The sequence below is a fragment of the Podarcis erhardii genome (assembly GCF_964252035.2).
Source record: "Podarcis erhardii genome assembly, chromosome: 2".
In the NCBI taxonomy this organism is placed as follows: Eukaryota; Metazoa; Chordata; class Lepidosauria; order Squamata; family Lacertidae; genus Podarcis; species Podarcis erhardii.
This window is the reverse complement of record NC_138498.1, coordinates 125,298,813-125,312,776: the sequence shown is the minus strand read 5'-3', so window position 1 is coordinate 125,312,776 and position 13,964 is coordinate 125,298,813. Positions and strand designations below refer to the sequence as shown.

General features: G+C 49.9%; 1 protein-coding gene across 3 annotated transcripts in view; it reads right to left on the bottom strand.

Moving 5' to 3' along the window:
* LOC309334737 (HLA class II histocompatibility antigen, DR alpha chain-like) overlaps nucleotides 1-13,964 on the bottom strand; it is a 36,250-nt gene that overhangs the window by 20,481 nt on the left and 1,805 nt on the right. The window contains exons 3-5 of one of the 3 annotated variants that reach the window (XR_014153237.1): nucleotides 13,519-13,803; nucleotides 13,035-13,176; nucleotides 12,146-12,882 (exon numbers count right to left, since the gene is read on the bottom strand). Coding sequence is in view for 1 of the 3 variants with exons in the window: in XM_081849350.1 (XP_081705476.1) it covers nucleotides 12,879-12,882; nucleotides 13,035-13,176; nucleotides 13,519-13,803 (431 nt within the window). In the remaining 2 variants the exon portion in view is untranslated. Of the gene's footprint in view, nucleotides 1-11,917; nucleotides 12,883-13,034; nucleotides 13,177-13,518; nucleotides 13,804-13,964 lie in introns of those variants that run through there. The other 2 variants (XR_014153238.1, XM_081849350.1) reach the window with 2 other exon arrangements.

Here is a 13,964-nt window from a genome sequence, read left to right as displayed (position 1 = left end):
ACTGACAGGAAATCTCAAGGTTGACCAAGGTCTGAGGGAATTTCTAGTATCCCCTCAGGACTCAGAGGGAAACACAATGGATGTCCAGATGAAACCCCCACCTGCCACACCTCACGACCCCCCTGAAGTGATGGCACCTCCACAAACCCCCCAGCCCCACTCCTTGGCCCCAAACCCTGGCATTTGGGGGCTGGGAAGCAAGGAGGAAGGAGACCCTGTGCACCCCATGGTGGGTCCTGGCTTTATCCACCACAGTCCTCCTGAGGGATTGACACAACCTCCCCAAATCTCCATTAGCCCCCTTTGCACCCCTTGATCAGACTGGGGGGCAGCGTCAGCAGTTTATTTATTTCACTTCATAAAATGTATACATCAGTTCATTTTGAAAAAAAGCAGCACCTCAAAGTGCTTTACATGAATTCAGCCTGATCTTTTATTTCCCTTCCCTCCCCAGCTCTGAGACCCCACAGCTAATTCTCCCCTGGCCTCCTTGCTGGCCCAAGTAGGACCAACTCAGCCAGCTAGCCCTGGGGATTCTCTAATGTTCATTTCCCCTATTTTGATTTTGGAATTTTATTGTTATTCATGTTTTTATACTGTATTTTATGCTGCTTTTAAATTTGTTGTTAGCTGCCCGGTTTTTGAACCGGGAAGGGCATGGTATAAATAAAAAAATGTTGTTGTTGTTGTTGTTGTTGTTGTTGTTGTTGTTGTTGTTGTTGTTATTTACAAAAAGATAAACCAAGAGAAAAGTCGCAACCATGCTTTAAAGCACAAACACACATACGAAAAACATTAAAATCACCTCATCTTTCTTGACATCTGGGTCGGCTTGTCTGAGCAAGAATGTTTTCATCAGGTGCCAAAAAGAAGAATGAAGAAGGCGCCTCTTGGTTTCCTTAGGCAGGGAGTTCCAAAGTGTGCTAAAGGAGAGAAAGGAGAGGAAAACACTCCCAGGGGCCCATATTTACATGTATTCATTTATTTTTAATTTCTATTTCTATACTTCAACTGTAGATCTCAGGGCGCTTCACAATGTAATGGCGGAGGCCAAGATGGCAGAGGAGGAACCAGGACCATCAAGCTCACACTAAGACAGGGAGCAAACGCTACAAAATCTGCAGACGAGAAGGGATTTCCTCAGAGGGAAAAAGACCCAAGCATCACCAACAGCAGGCAGGGAATGTAGGGGGTTGGACTAGATGACCCCTGAGGTCCCTCCAACACTACAACTCCATGAGTCTTTGAGGAGGAAAAAGGCTTCAGAGCCCCCTGCTTGATCCTTCCAGGAGCAGGCCTCATCCCAGATACCAGGGATGAAGTTACAGATAGGTAGCCGTGTTGGTCTGCCATAGTCAAAACAAAACAAATTCCTTCCAGTAGCACCTTAAAGACCAACTAAGTCAGTTCTTGATATGAGCTTTCGTGTGCATGCACACTTCTTCAGATAGGTATCTGAAGAAGTGTGCATGCACACGAAAGCTCATACCAAGAACTGACTTAGTTGGTCTTTAAGGTGCTACTGGAAGGAATTTGTTTTGTTTTGACCAGGGATGAAATTTGGGATGAAATTTGGCAGACTCCCCATCTTCAAACGGTCCCATTTCCCATTTCAAGGCAAATGGGCCCTTTCACATTCACAGGACCTGCGGCTCTGTCTGCTGAGGGGGGCCCTGGTCTCCTGCCCTGTAGCGCCCTGCTTGTGGTTAACGCTTAGCTGGAATGAAATATTCAACGCAGCAATAGAGAAATTAAAATAGTAATTTATTTGTCAGACAAATAAATGAGAGGCTCAGTGGTACATGGTTACCAAGCTCTGGCCTGGCCTCCTGCCATTCTGGCCAGCACTTATATTTCCTTAATCCAGCCCCCTTGCTCCTCCTGTGGCTGCCTCTGTCCAATCAGCCTGGTTGAAATTCCTATTGGCTGTTTGCTAGAACCAATCACAAGAGATACACCCACTTCCTTCTGTCCTTTTATGGAACACAAAGAGCTATATATTCTTATCTATAAATGACAAATAAGTAGTAATATATCTTACATATGTCTCAACAAGGAATCTTAATTACCAGCTCACCTCTTGCCCTCCTTGCCCTATTGCCTTCTAAAACAGATGGTTAATCTTAAATTTTTATCTTCAACAGATGTCAAGGATCTTGAGTTCACATCAACATTGAAAGATCTCCTTCATTTGATGGTTTCTAAACAAAAAGGCCTGACAACTATATATCAGGAGTGCTCGATGGCGTCTCCTGTCTGGCAGGAGGCTGGGCTCATTTGCCCCTCTGGTCTCCTATTGCAATATGACTCTATGAAATAAGAATCTAGCATTTCTTAAATCCTTTGCATAATTACATTTAAGCCAATATATTTAAGCTAATATATTTCATACATTATCATAGGTAGCCTTTTAAAAGGAAAAGAAATCTTAAAAGGATCTCAGTTTAAGAAAGAAACAGCTTTAAAAGAAGCCTCTTCAGTTTACACCCCTCCTTTCACAGCCAGCTAGATGCTTCTCCATTGCTCTTGGCCTTTCAACCTTAGGAAGAAGATATGGCTCATTTTACTGGGAGGCAAATGGTATTATTTTACTATTTATCCACCCTTAATTTAGTACTTTGCAATATGCAAGGTCAGTGTCTGTAACTCCCTTTTTTTACGACTTTGAGAATTGTTTTCTGCTATAAATCAGGGGGCCCCTTGTTCAGGAGGAAAACATTGCCAAGGTTCTTTCTAAGCAGCTGGTCTTCTGCCTGGCATGAAACATTTGAAAATCTTTAAGCTTATTTTAAAATGCAAGCCCTGATTAAACATATAGAAGCTTTGATAAAAATGCAGGCTTATGATTAGATGCCTCAGCCCCACAGCCTTGCCCTGGCAGCTCCCCTGGCCCCCCTCCCCACACGATACTTGGCTGAAGGTTCTCCTTTGCTTCTGCCTTGAGATCCAGGAGAATGTTTGCTCTTTTGCTGAAAGAGGATCTGCAAAAAGGATCCCATTTCCCTTCTAAAGAAACCGTGACAACTGCAAGGTATAATATTGCAGAGCAGGCTGGGCCTTGTCTGCCAGTCCCTGCGATGTCCCTGCACAAGCCTTGGCCCCAGATGGGATGCCTCTCCCAAACCCCTCTCTGGGGGGTCATGTCCCTCCTGGAGCCTCTTGCCAGGGGGAGGAAGAGCTGGACGACTCTTTCAACTTGCATTCATTTTCGGAAGGAGGCATTTCTACAAGGCGCACACAGAATAGGGGCGGAATGGGGAGGGGAGGGGAAACACCAGATCAAGACCCCCGAAAGCAGTGCATCCTTCCCTGGGGGTGTTAGGACATGTTCTGTGCCCCTTGTCTTCCACTGGTGGGTCGCAGCCTGATCCCATGGGGGCTGAAACAGGAGCCCTGGAACCTTGCAGATATAAAAATGGAGAAATGCATGTTTGGGTTGAAATGGGGTCTGGGGTCTGGAAAGGTTGAACCTGTCTCTGCCCCACAGCCAACTCATGAAGGAGGTCTGGCCAGCCTGACTGGGCCACATCCTGGCCTTGGCTGACCTGAAACACCCCCCACCCTCTCCTGTGGGTTGTGCCCCATAGCCTTGAGGACTTGGAGGGGTCTCTGCCCCTTCTCCCCTCTTCCTCCTCCCTCCTGCCTTAGGAAGAGATGACCCACTTTGCTCTCCTGACTCAAGAGGGAGGGGGCTGCTCTCCAAGGAAATCTCCCCCCACCTTGAGCCAAGGAGCCCCGATTACTCTAGCAGAGGATGCTCTGGGGCTTGCCCAGCCCCACTCCGTTCAGCTCAGCCATTCCCAAGGGGGTCCTTCCCTAAAACGGCAATTCCTCTTAAGCCACTGCTGCTGGGCTGAAGGGGGGGGGCTGTGCTGGGGGGGGCTGGAAGCTACTTCTCTGTGAAGAGGTTTTGCTGCGCTCCCGGTTGACCTCCGTCTCCTGGATCGTGGCCAGCTTCCCTCTTTCATTTCCCTGAATGCTGAGCTGTGCTCCAGGCCTCCATGTGGGGGGAAGCAAAACTCCCCCCAGCGCCTTTCTGCAGCGTCTCCTCTGCTGCCAGAAACAAGGGGGCAGAAGGAGGGAGAGGTGGGGGAGGGAGACATGTGCTATGGGCCCAGAAGTCCTGCTTCTGTCACCAGGGAGCAGGCTGCCTGGATCCTGCCCCTCCTGTCCAGGGACCACCTTGTCCCCCTCCTCTTGGTCTGTTTCTTCCACCAAGAGGCCTCCTTCCCAGCCTCAGGCAGGAGCTGCATGGACACCCAAATTATACTGGCACTGCCTGCAAGGAGAAATCTAGCACAGCAGGGAGGAAGGCTGCAGGCCAAGCCGTTGCCCCAGTTTCCTGCTTGCAGGGAGGTTATTCTGCTTCTCCTTCACATTGGGGAGAGGGCAGCAAAAACATGACGCTGCAGCTACAGTGGAGCACTCCTTTCTCCCTTTCTCCCATGGGAGCCGTTGTGGAATATAGATCTGAAGTTTACAACCTCAGTGCCTCTGGGGGTCCACAAAACCCTCATTTCTCACACCCAGTTTGTCTCCTAGCAGCCTGTTGTGTATTGAGTCAAAGGACTTTATATCTGTATTATTATTGTCTGTATTTGCATTAGGGTAAAGTAACTGCCTTTTGGTTCCAGAGGGTACAGCTACTATTGGTTCATTTAAGCTGCTGTATTTGGATCCTCTGTCTTATTGGTTGCCTCCAAAAGGCAGGACTGTGATTGCCTGATATTGTTCCCTCCAAAATGTATCCTTTCTAGCTAGTTCCCTGTCCCTATAAATGTAGCTCTCCCCTCCTCAGGTTTTAGTCTTGTTGCTGTAATAAAGAAGTGTTACTAGAGAACTGTCTCCAGCATATTATGTCAAGAGAGCTGAAATCACAAACCCCACCTCACAACAACTGGCGACGAGGATGGGATCCAGAATGCTGAGGAGCGGTTAAACGCAGCCCTGCCTCAGAGTCCGGATTGTAGCTAAGAACAAGACTCACTGGCCAGCTGAGAAGACGACCCTGCCCACAGGACAATGGAGAGTCCAAGGGTATTGGAGCCCTTCCAGCCATCAGAGCCCCACACGTGGGAAGACTACGTCGAACGCTTCGAGTTCTTCGCAGTGGCTCAAGGGATCACCGATGCCAGCAAAAGAAGGGCCACATTCCTGAGCTACTGTGGGCCTGAGACCTTCAAGCTGGCCAAGGCATTGCTTGCCCCAGCGAAGCTAAGTGAGACATCTCTCAAAGATATTCTTGCCTGCCTAACAAGCCATTTAGCGCCTACTGAGACCAAGATGGCCCGGCGGATGGAGTTTCATAAGAGGCAGCAGCGTGCTGGGGAGTCTGTATCTGCATTTCTAGCTGAACTGCGGAAGCTCGCTCAGCACTGCGACTTCCAAGATCTGGAAGAGACTCTCCTGGATCGGTTTGTCGGTGGTCTGAGCAGCAAGAAAGCCAGAAGACGCATCGTGGCTAAAGAAGAGGTTACCCTTGCTTCAGCCTTGAAGGAGGCCACCGCCACGGAGAATTATGAAAGAGAGGAACTTGATGCCAGTCGCAGGGTCCCTAAGCCACAGATAGAAGTTGCGCATGCCATGGACGAGCTAGAGGCTACTCCGAGCCAGAGCCCAGTCCGTGGGGTCGAGTCAGTGCGTCAGGCCTGCACAGTGCACAAAGATCACCGAGGCAGGTGCCCTGGTTGTGGCGGAAACCATGAGCGGAAGAGTTGTCGTTTCCGGGATGCTATGTGCCGGACGTGCGGAAAGACAGGTCACATCGCCAGGGTCTGTAGATTGGCGGCGTTGGAAGCGACAGGAGCACCTAGACTGGAGCATCGCAGATCGGCCACAGCAAACCATGTTCTAAAGGACTGCCACTACGTAACGGAGATCAACGGGAGGGTTGTGCAGTTTCCAGCGCAAGGCAAGGCACACGTCAAGGTGAAGATTGAGGGTCAGCTGTGCGACATGGAGGTGGACTCCGGATCTGGATTCACTATCGTGTCGGACCAGACCGCGAGGACATTCTTCCCCAGGGGTAAGTTGTCCCCTCTGGAGCCCTTCCCGGCAACTTTGCAGTCATACTCAGCGGGCCGCATCCATGTCATGGGAATGTGTGCCGTGAGTACAGTTCCAGGACAAACAGGTGGTACTCAAACTGGTGATTGCGAAGGGCAGTCACCCCAGTCTCCTGGGCACTGAGTGGTTCCCCGCCCTGGGACTGAGTATATCAGGGCTTAATTCAATCCAAACCTGCCCTGAGATGAGCGAGGCATTATGCAAAGAATTTGCTGGTCTCTTTAATGGAAAACTGGGTTGTTATAAAGGGCCCCCAGTTGACTTCGAATTGGACCCTGAGGTGGCCCCAATCCGACTCAAACCAAGGCGAGTGCCATTTGCACTGCAACCCAAGATCGAAGCAGAGCTGGATAAATTGGTCAAGCAGGGAGTTCTCTCACCCGTGGACTCCGCTAAGTGGGAGACTCCAATCGTCACGCCCCTTAAAGCAAATGGGGAAGTTAGGATCTGTGCTGATTACAAATGTACTATCAATAAGGCACTTAGGGGAAACTCATACCCCATTCCAGTCGTATCACATCTGTTGGCTAAACTGGCTGGGGGCAAGGTGTTTGCCAAAACTGACCTGGCGCAAGCTTACCAACAGCTGCCAGTAACCCCACAATCAGCGGAAGCACAGACTATTGTCACACATAAAGGGGCGTTCAGAATTAACAGATTACAATTTGGAGTTTGTGTGGCCCCAGGGATTTTTCAAGGGCTCATGGAACGCCTGTTAAGAGGTCTGCCGGGGGTCTTGCCATTTTTTGATGACGTTTTGATTGCTGGAAAAGACCCACAGGAACTGATTGCGCGTGTCCGTGCAATGTTGCTCAAGTTCAAGGAGGTGGGGTTGCAACTAAAAAAAGAAAAATGCAGTTTTGGGGTGCCAACTGTGAAATTCTTGGGGTTTAAAATTGATGCATCAGGCATCCACCCCACAGATGCTAAGGTTAAGGCCATCATCGAGGCACCACGACCACAGAACAAGACGAAGTTGCAGTCATTCCTGGGACTTATTAACTTTTATCATTCGTTCTTACCCCAGAAAGCTTTGGTAGCTGAACCATTACATAGACTGTTGCAGAAAAAGAATGTGTGGCGATGGGGGCAGGAGCAGCAGAAGGCTTTTGACTCCTTGCGAGGAATGCTGAGTAGCAAGAGCGTCCTTGCTCATTATGATGAATCGAAGCCGTTGGTCCTGGCATGTGATGCCTCTCAATACAGCCTGGGGGCGGTGCTGAGTCATAGGGAACCGGATGGGTCGGAAAAGCCCATCTCTTTCTATTCCCATACGTTGTCGCCCACGGAGCACAACTATGCTCAAATTGACAAAGAGGCACTTGCAATTGTGGCAGGAATCAAAAAGTTCCATGATTATGTGTAGGGTCGTCATTTCTCCATTGAAACGGACCACAAACCACTGTTGGGGTTGTTCAACCTGAACAAACAAACGCCACAAATTCTCTCCCCCTGAATGTTGCGTTGGTCTATATTCCTGAACGGGTTCCAGTACACCTTGACCCATGTGCCGGGAAAACGGTTGTGCCACGCTGATGCGCTGAGTCGATTGCCCCTTCCTGGCGGGAGCAATGAGAATCCTGCTCCAGCGGAGCACATAATGATGCTGGAAACACTTCCGGGGGCTCCTGTAACGGCTACTGATATTGCTGAGAAAACGACGAAAGATGCTGTTCTCTCCCGTGTGCTCACTTGGGTGGGGAGGGGGTGGCCAGGTGGTCCGCATGAAGACAAATTCAGGCCTTATGCGACAAGGCAGCACGAGTTATCCATGCATAAGGGTTGTCTCCTGTGGGGAGATAGGGTGATCATCCCAGCACCACTGAGAAACAGGGTTCTTGAGACGCTTCACATGGGACACCCGGGAATGGTCAGGATGAAGTCGCTAGCCCGATGTTATATGTGGTGGCCTGGAATGGACCAGAACATAGAACAATGGGTACGAACATGCAAGGCATGCCAAGAGGTGCGGCCAGAAGTGGCCAGAGCACCAGTTCACTGGTGGGAGCAGTCCAGATCTCCCTGGAGCCGGCTGCACTTAGATTTTGCTGGGCCATTCCAGGGGAAGGTCTTTTTGGTTATCGTCGATGCATATTCCAAATGGTTAGAAGTGGCGATGGTCCCTAGCATGGCATCAGCTGCCGTAATCAAGGTGTTGAGGCAGCTGTTTGCAACCCATGGGTTACCTGAAACCATTGTATCAGATAATGGGGCAGCTTTTGTATCCCAAGAATTCAGGGCATTCTTGGCTGATAACTTCATAAGAGGGGTCACATCCGCGCCCTTTCACCCATCCTCCAATGGGCAGGCGGAGCGCATGGTAAGAACAGCCAAAGAATCCATTGCGCGCTTAATGGAGGGTAACTGGTCAGCTCGCATCGCGTGAATGTTATTTTTGCAGCATGCGACGCCGTGTACTGCGACGGGCAAGTCGCCAGCTGAGCTGTTCTTGGGTAGAAGATTGGTAACAGTGCTGGATTATGTCCACCCGGATAAAATGCCAAACCGTAATTCAAGAGCAATCCCCCAGGCTGAGACTGACACAACAAGGTATTTCGCCCCTGAATATCTGGTCTGGGTGAGGAACTATTCACGAGGTTCGCGGTGGGTGGCTGGTGTGGTCATCCGGACTAGTGGACCTGTGTCCTATTATGTGACCTTGGAAAATGGGCAAGTTTGGAAGAGACATATAGATCAGCTGAGGCGCCGGGCGCTCAGCAGGGAGGAGTCTGATAACGACGCAGAGCTGCAAGACCAGAGTGAAAATGGCCCAGAGGTGCAATCACCAGGGGCTTCAGCAAATGAACCAGGGTCTGCTAGTCCTCAGGATGACGAGGTACAGGTAGGGGACCCTGAGATGTCTGGGACTCCATCTGTTCCTGACGAAACCCCTATAGCAGCCCCCCTACCACAGGTGACACTCAATCCAGAACCGGCAACACCTGTTGTCAGGAGATCAAGTAGAAGTTGTAGGACCCCACAGTACCTGAGAGATTACGTCTGCTGTGCTCACTAGGAGGGAAGGGGTGTTGTGCATTGAGTCAAAGGATTTTATATCTGTATTATTATTGTCTGTATTTGCATCAGGGTAAAGTAACTGCCTTTTGGTTCCAGAGGGTACAGCTACTATTGGTTCATTTAAGCTGCTGTATTTGGATCCTCTGTCTTATTGGTTGCCTCCAAAAGGCAGGACTGTGATTGCCTGATTTTGTTCCCTCCAAAATGTATCCCTTCTAGCTAGTTCTCTGTCCCTATAAATGTAGCTCTCCCCTCCTCAGGTTTTAGTCTTGTTGCTGTAATAAAGAAGTGTTACTAGAGAACTGTCTCCAGCATATTACGTCAAGAGAGCTGAAATCACAAACCCCACGTTACAACACAGCCCATCCCTGAACATCTTGTATTCCAAAGAGATTTTGACCCAGAGTTTCCTCCTCTCTCTCTCTCTCTCTCTCTCTCTCTCTCTCTCTCTCTCTCTCTCTCTCTCCAGCCAAGGCCCCTCTCTGTGGAAGTGACTCCTCCACTCTTGAACTGAGCCTTTGCCCTCAGGTGTTGCTGCTCTTTTGTGCCCCCACCAGGAACTGGTCCAATGTGCAAATCCAGTTATGGGATTGGAAGCTCATGTACAGATAACCTGCAACTGTGGGCGTAGCCATGATTATTTTTTGGGGGGGAGGCCTTTTGTTTGGGGTCAGAACCTCAGTTTGCTTTGTATTTTAATTGATTTTTATTGATTGGGGGCAGCAGTCCACCCCCCACCCGTGCCCATTCTTACACCCTATTTGATTGGTCCTTTTTTGAAGCATTTTTTCCTTCAGTAACAACGAGATGCAGAGAATTCCCACTATGGGGGGGGGGGCTGAGTGCTGGGATAAAATTGCCTCCTCCCTCTTTGAAGCAGAATGCAAAATGCAGAGGCTGTCACAAGCTCACAGCTTGCAAACATTGGTGTTGTTGTTGGAACATAAAGAGGCTACCATTTGCAGTTTTGCCTTTAAGCCCAAAAATAGAAATCAGAGTATTGGATTTCACATTTTACATGGATGATTATTGACAGTGGGGAGAATATAGCATCTTAACTCCCCCCCCCCCCGTAATTCTTTGAAGCGGATCTTAAAGCCAGAGATGCTCCAACCGATGACTTGTTTAAAAAGTTCCTGTTTTGAGGGAACCCGAATGTCACAATCTCCACTTCTGCCTCGAAGCAAAAAAACAGAGGGTTGGGGGAGGGGTAAAGCAGAGTTGCTATTGCTGCTGCTGGGGGGGGGGACGGCTTTGGCGTTGTCCTTCTGGGGACTTTCCTGGAGGGGAAGCTTGATCGGAGCCAATCACAGGTCCCGACCCTGCCTGGTCATCGGTTGCTGGGCAGGAAACGCGTGGCTCTTGCCAAACCCCTTCGAGTGCAGCACTTGCTGGTCTCTGACTGTGTTCTGGGCTGCTGAAGGGGAGAAGGAGCCTTTGAAAGGCAAGAGGGAGAACGGAGGAGGAAGACAGCCTGCAAAGATCAGGCCACCCGCCCCCCCCCTTTCTCCCTAACTCTTTCCGTCTGCATCAGCCCTTCTCCAACTTCTGCCTTTTGGGGATCAGCCCTCCTGCTGTGGAGGCCCCTGTTCACTTGCACCTGACCAGACTTATCCCAGATTTGAGAAATGTTGCCATAGGGAAGGATCACTGCTCAGGGGCCCCTTCTTGCCCACTTGGGGTCTCTTGGCAATGCTAGACTCTGACTCTTACCCACCTTACTGGTACCATGTGTTCCTTCAGCTGCTTCCAGATGTGGAGAGTCCTGCTCCTTCTGCCGACTGGGGCCCTGGCCTTGTGCCCCCAGGTCTTGCCCTGACGGCACTCCTGCCCTGCCCCTCTGCCAAACTCCGCCTTCTGTCTCTCTGCATTAATTGACTCCCCCCCATTTTGGATCCCACCCCCTGAGATCCAGAAGAAGGTATGAGATTGCACAGCAAGCTGGGCCTTGTCTGTTGGCCTTTGAGATGTTCCTGCTCCAGGCTTGGCGCCAGGAAGGACGCCTCTCCCAAACCCCACTCGGTGGTGTCATTTACCTTCTGGAGACTCTTGCAAGGTGGGGGGGGAGAGGAGGAGCTCAACAACTCCTTGCATTAATTTATTTTTATAAGGCAGCAAAAATAGCAGCAAGATACGGAGAGGAAGGAAAACACCAGATAAACCAGCAAAGAGTGAATCCTTCTCTGAGGGTTTTAAGGCATGTTCCAGGCAACACAGTCAATTCATGATGGTCTGGCCAGGCTGACTGGGTCACATCCTGACCTTGTATGTCCTGAAACACACACCTTTCTAATGTGTTGTTGCCCCTGGAAGAAGACCTTCATTCATCCACCCTGAATTTGGGGGGGGGGGCTCTGCACATTTTCTACCCCTCCCCCGATCACTCACTCCAGTCTCAAGAAGAGCAGGTGCTTGGATCTGGTGAGGCATTTTAGGACAGGGGGATGGGCTGTTCTGTTTCTGTCATCTGTTCCCCCAGAGTGGGAATCCACGGGTCCTGTGGGATAATGGTTTGGGGCATCACACAACCCACAGCAGGCCTTGAAGAAGATCAGAAGTCCTGCTGCATCATCAGGCTGATTAGGGTCCCCCTGCCCCAGCATCCTGTTCCCAGCAGGGGACAGACAGGCAGACCAGGGCAAAGGCAGGGAGGCGCCAGCGCTGGGTCTCCTGATCTCTTATCATCTCTCAGAATCTGGGCCTAGAGACACGAGGAGTCAGTGTAGCCACTCTGGTTGCAGTGCTACCCATTTCCTCAATGGTTCACCTTTTCATTTTGAAACAATAAATATATCCAGAACTTATAGGCAGAGAAAATAGCACTAGAAACAAATCAACAGACTGTAAGATTTATTCATTGCTTTTGGAAATATGGGAGCATGTATGAAAAACAGCAACAGGGCTGCACAGAAGCCATTGGGAAAGTTTTGCAGAAGAAGAAGAGATATTTTCCTCTACACAGACAGATACAACCCTGCTTTATGTGGACGAGAAAGGTGTTTGGGGTCTCTTAGCAGCTAAACTTCCCCAACAAGATGGATCTTTGGGATTAACGAAACACCTGAGGGTTGTATTCCTGCAGTGCAATGCACGGAACTGAGTAAGGCTCTCTCCAAAAACTGGAGAGGGAGGGGAATGGTTTTGGGTAAGTGGGGTGGAGATAGGAATTAGTATGCCTGACACTCTCTTGGCAGGGGGTCTCCTTGAGCCATGCAGATGCAAGGGGGGGGCAAAGGAGGAAAACCCCACAGAAAACTATCCTGACTCAACCATGGAGTTTGGGGGAGGATCTGCAGCCAAACCACAAGCCCCTCTGTCAGAGATGATTTAGGTGAGATTCCTGCACTGCAGGGGGCTGGACTAGATGGCCCTTAGGGTCCCTTCCAACTCTACAATTCTGTGATTCTAGAAAACGCACAATTACTGGACAGCCAGAAGCAAAGGCACCAGGGAGTTTCAGAACCTGCATAGAGGGAGCTGTAAATGTTGCACCATGGCAAGACATTAAATGTGAGTAAAACATGTACTTTACCAATTTAATTAAACACTCCTAGAGCAATTTCTTTGCTAAGAGGGAAACATAAAAGGGAGAAAAGTAATGTAAGTCTGCCTAAGCATCTTTGGCTATCAGAATTGTTCTTAAAAGTTAAACATATTATCCAAAAAGCTTCTAAGGATAAGCTGCACACGGAGGAAGCAACTCCTTCCAGCTGATTTGTAGCAGAAGAGACTCTTGGCAAAGGAGCTGAGCTGAGAGGGTTTAAGGAAGAGGCTGTCAGGAAAGGAATCCCCCATTATCTGAAAAGGAAGGAGAAGGGAGATGGTGAGCTGGGAGTATGGAGGCTGAGCACCTTCTGGGCAGGATGAGGCCCACCCCACCCCTTTGCTGTGTATTTTGGGTTCCCTTGCATTTGTCTCTCAGCCCATGAAGGGAAACGGGTTTGACTCACATGAAGCCCCTGCGATCGTTCATCCTCATGGCCTTGAAGAAAAGGATGGTGCCAGTGATGATGCCCAGGATGCCAAAGGCCAAGCCCAGGGCACACAGCACGTTCTCCATCGTCTCCGGGATGGGAGAGGGCGCCTTGGAAACTGGGATGGAAAGAGAGAGAGGACAGGCTAAGGGGGGGACTCTGTTTCTCTGAGTGTGTTCAGCGGAAGAAAGAACCCAGAAATCCTGACGCCACCCCCCACCCCTTAATATACATTTTAAAGTTAAACTGAGAGAAACTACCTCAAGGAACCCCCCCAAAGGCAGCTGAGCAACTTATTGTCTCCTATGGCTAGAAGGAGCAGGATAAATTATGCAAAACTGCAAGTGTCCTTCACTTGCATAAATTACTCTGATCTCCGGAACTTGTTTCTTATAAGCCATGAATCTGGGTTTCTGAGTTCATGTCCCAGAGAAAAGGCCCAATCCTGCCCGGTGCTTACCCCAGATCTTCTCCATCTTTCCCTCTGGGAGGCCCCAGTGCTCCACCTGGCAGACGTAGATGTCTCCCTGCTGAGGGACGAAGGGAAGGTAGGAGAACTTGCGGAAAGTGTTGTCCACGCTGGGGTAGAAGTCTGTCTCCTCCACGCCCTCGGAGACCACCTCGTTGTTCTTCAGCCAGGTGACGTTCAGCACTGGGGGGGAGAACCTGTCCACAAAGCAGATGAGGATGTTGGGGTCCCCCAGTTCCACGGCATTTTCCGGGTACACAGTGGCCGAAGGAGCAACTGAGGAAGGAGATGGAGGAAGAAAGGGGATTAAAATCCATTTTAAGCAATCTATAAAAGGAAAGCATAGCAATTAGCTGCTGTGGGTATTTTTGCACTTGGTGTTCAGGTTTGGGAATGCCTCTGAGTACAGAGTGCAGTGGTGCCCCTCCCATCAGGCT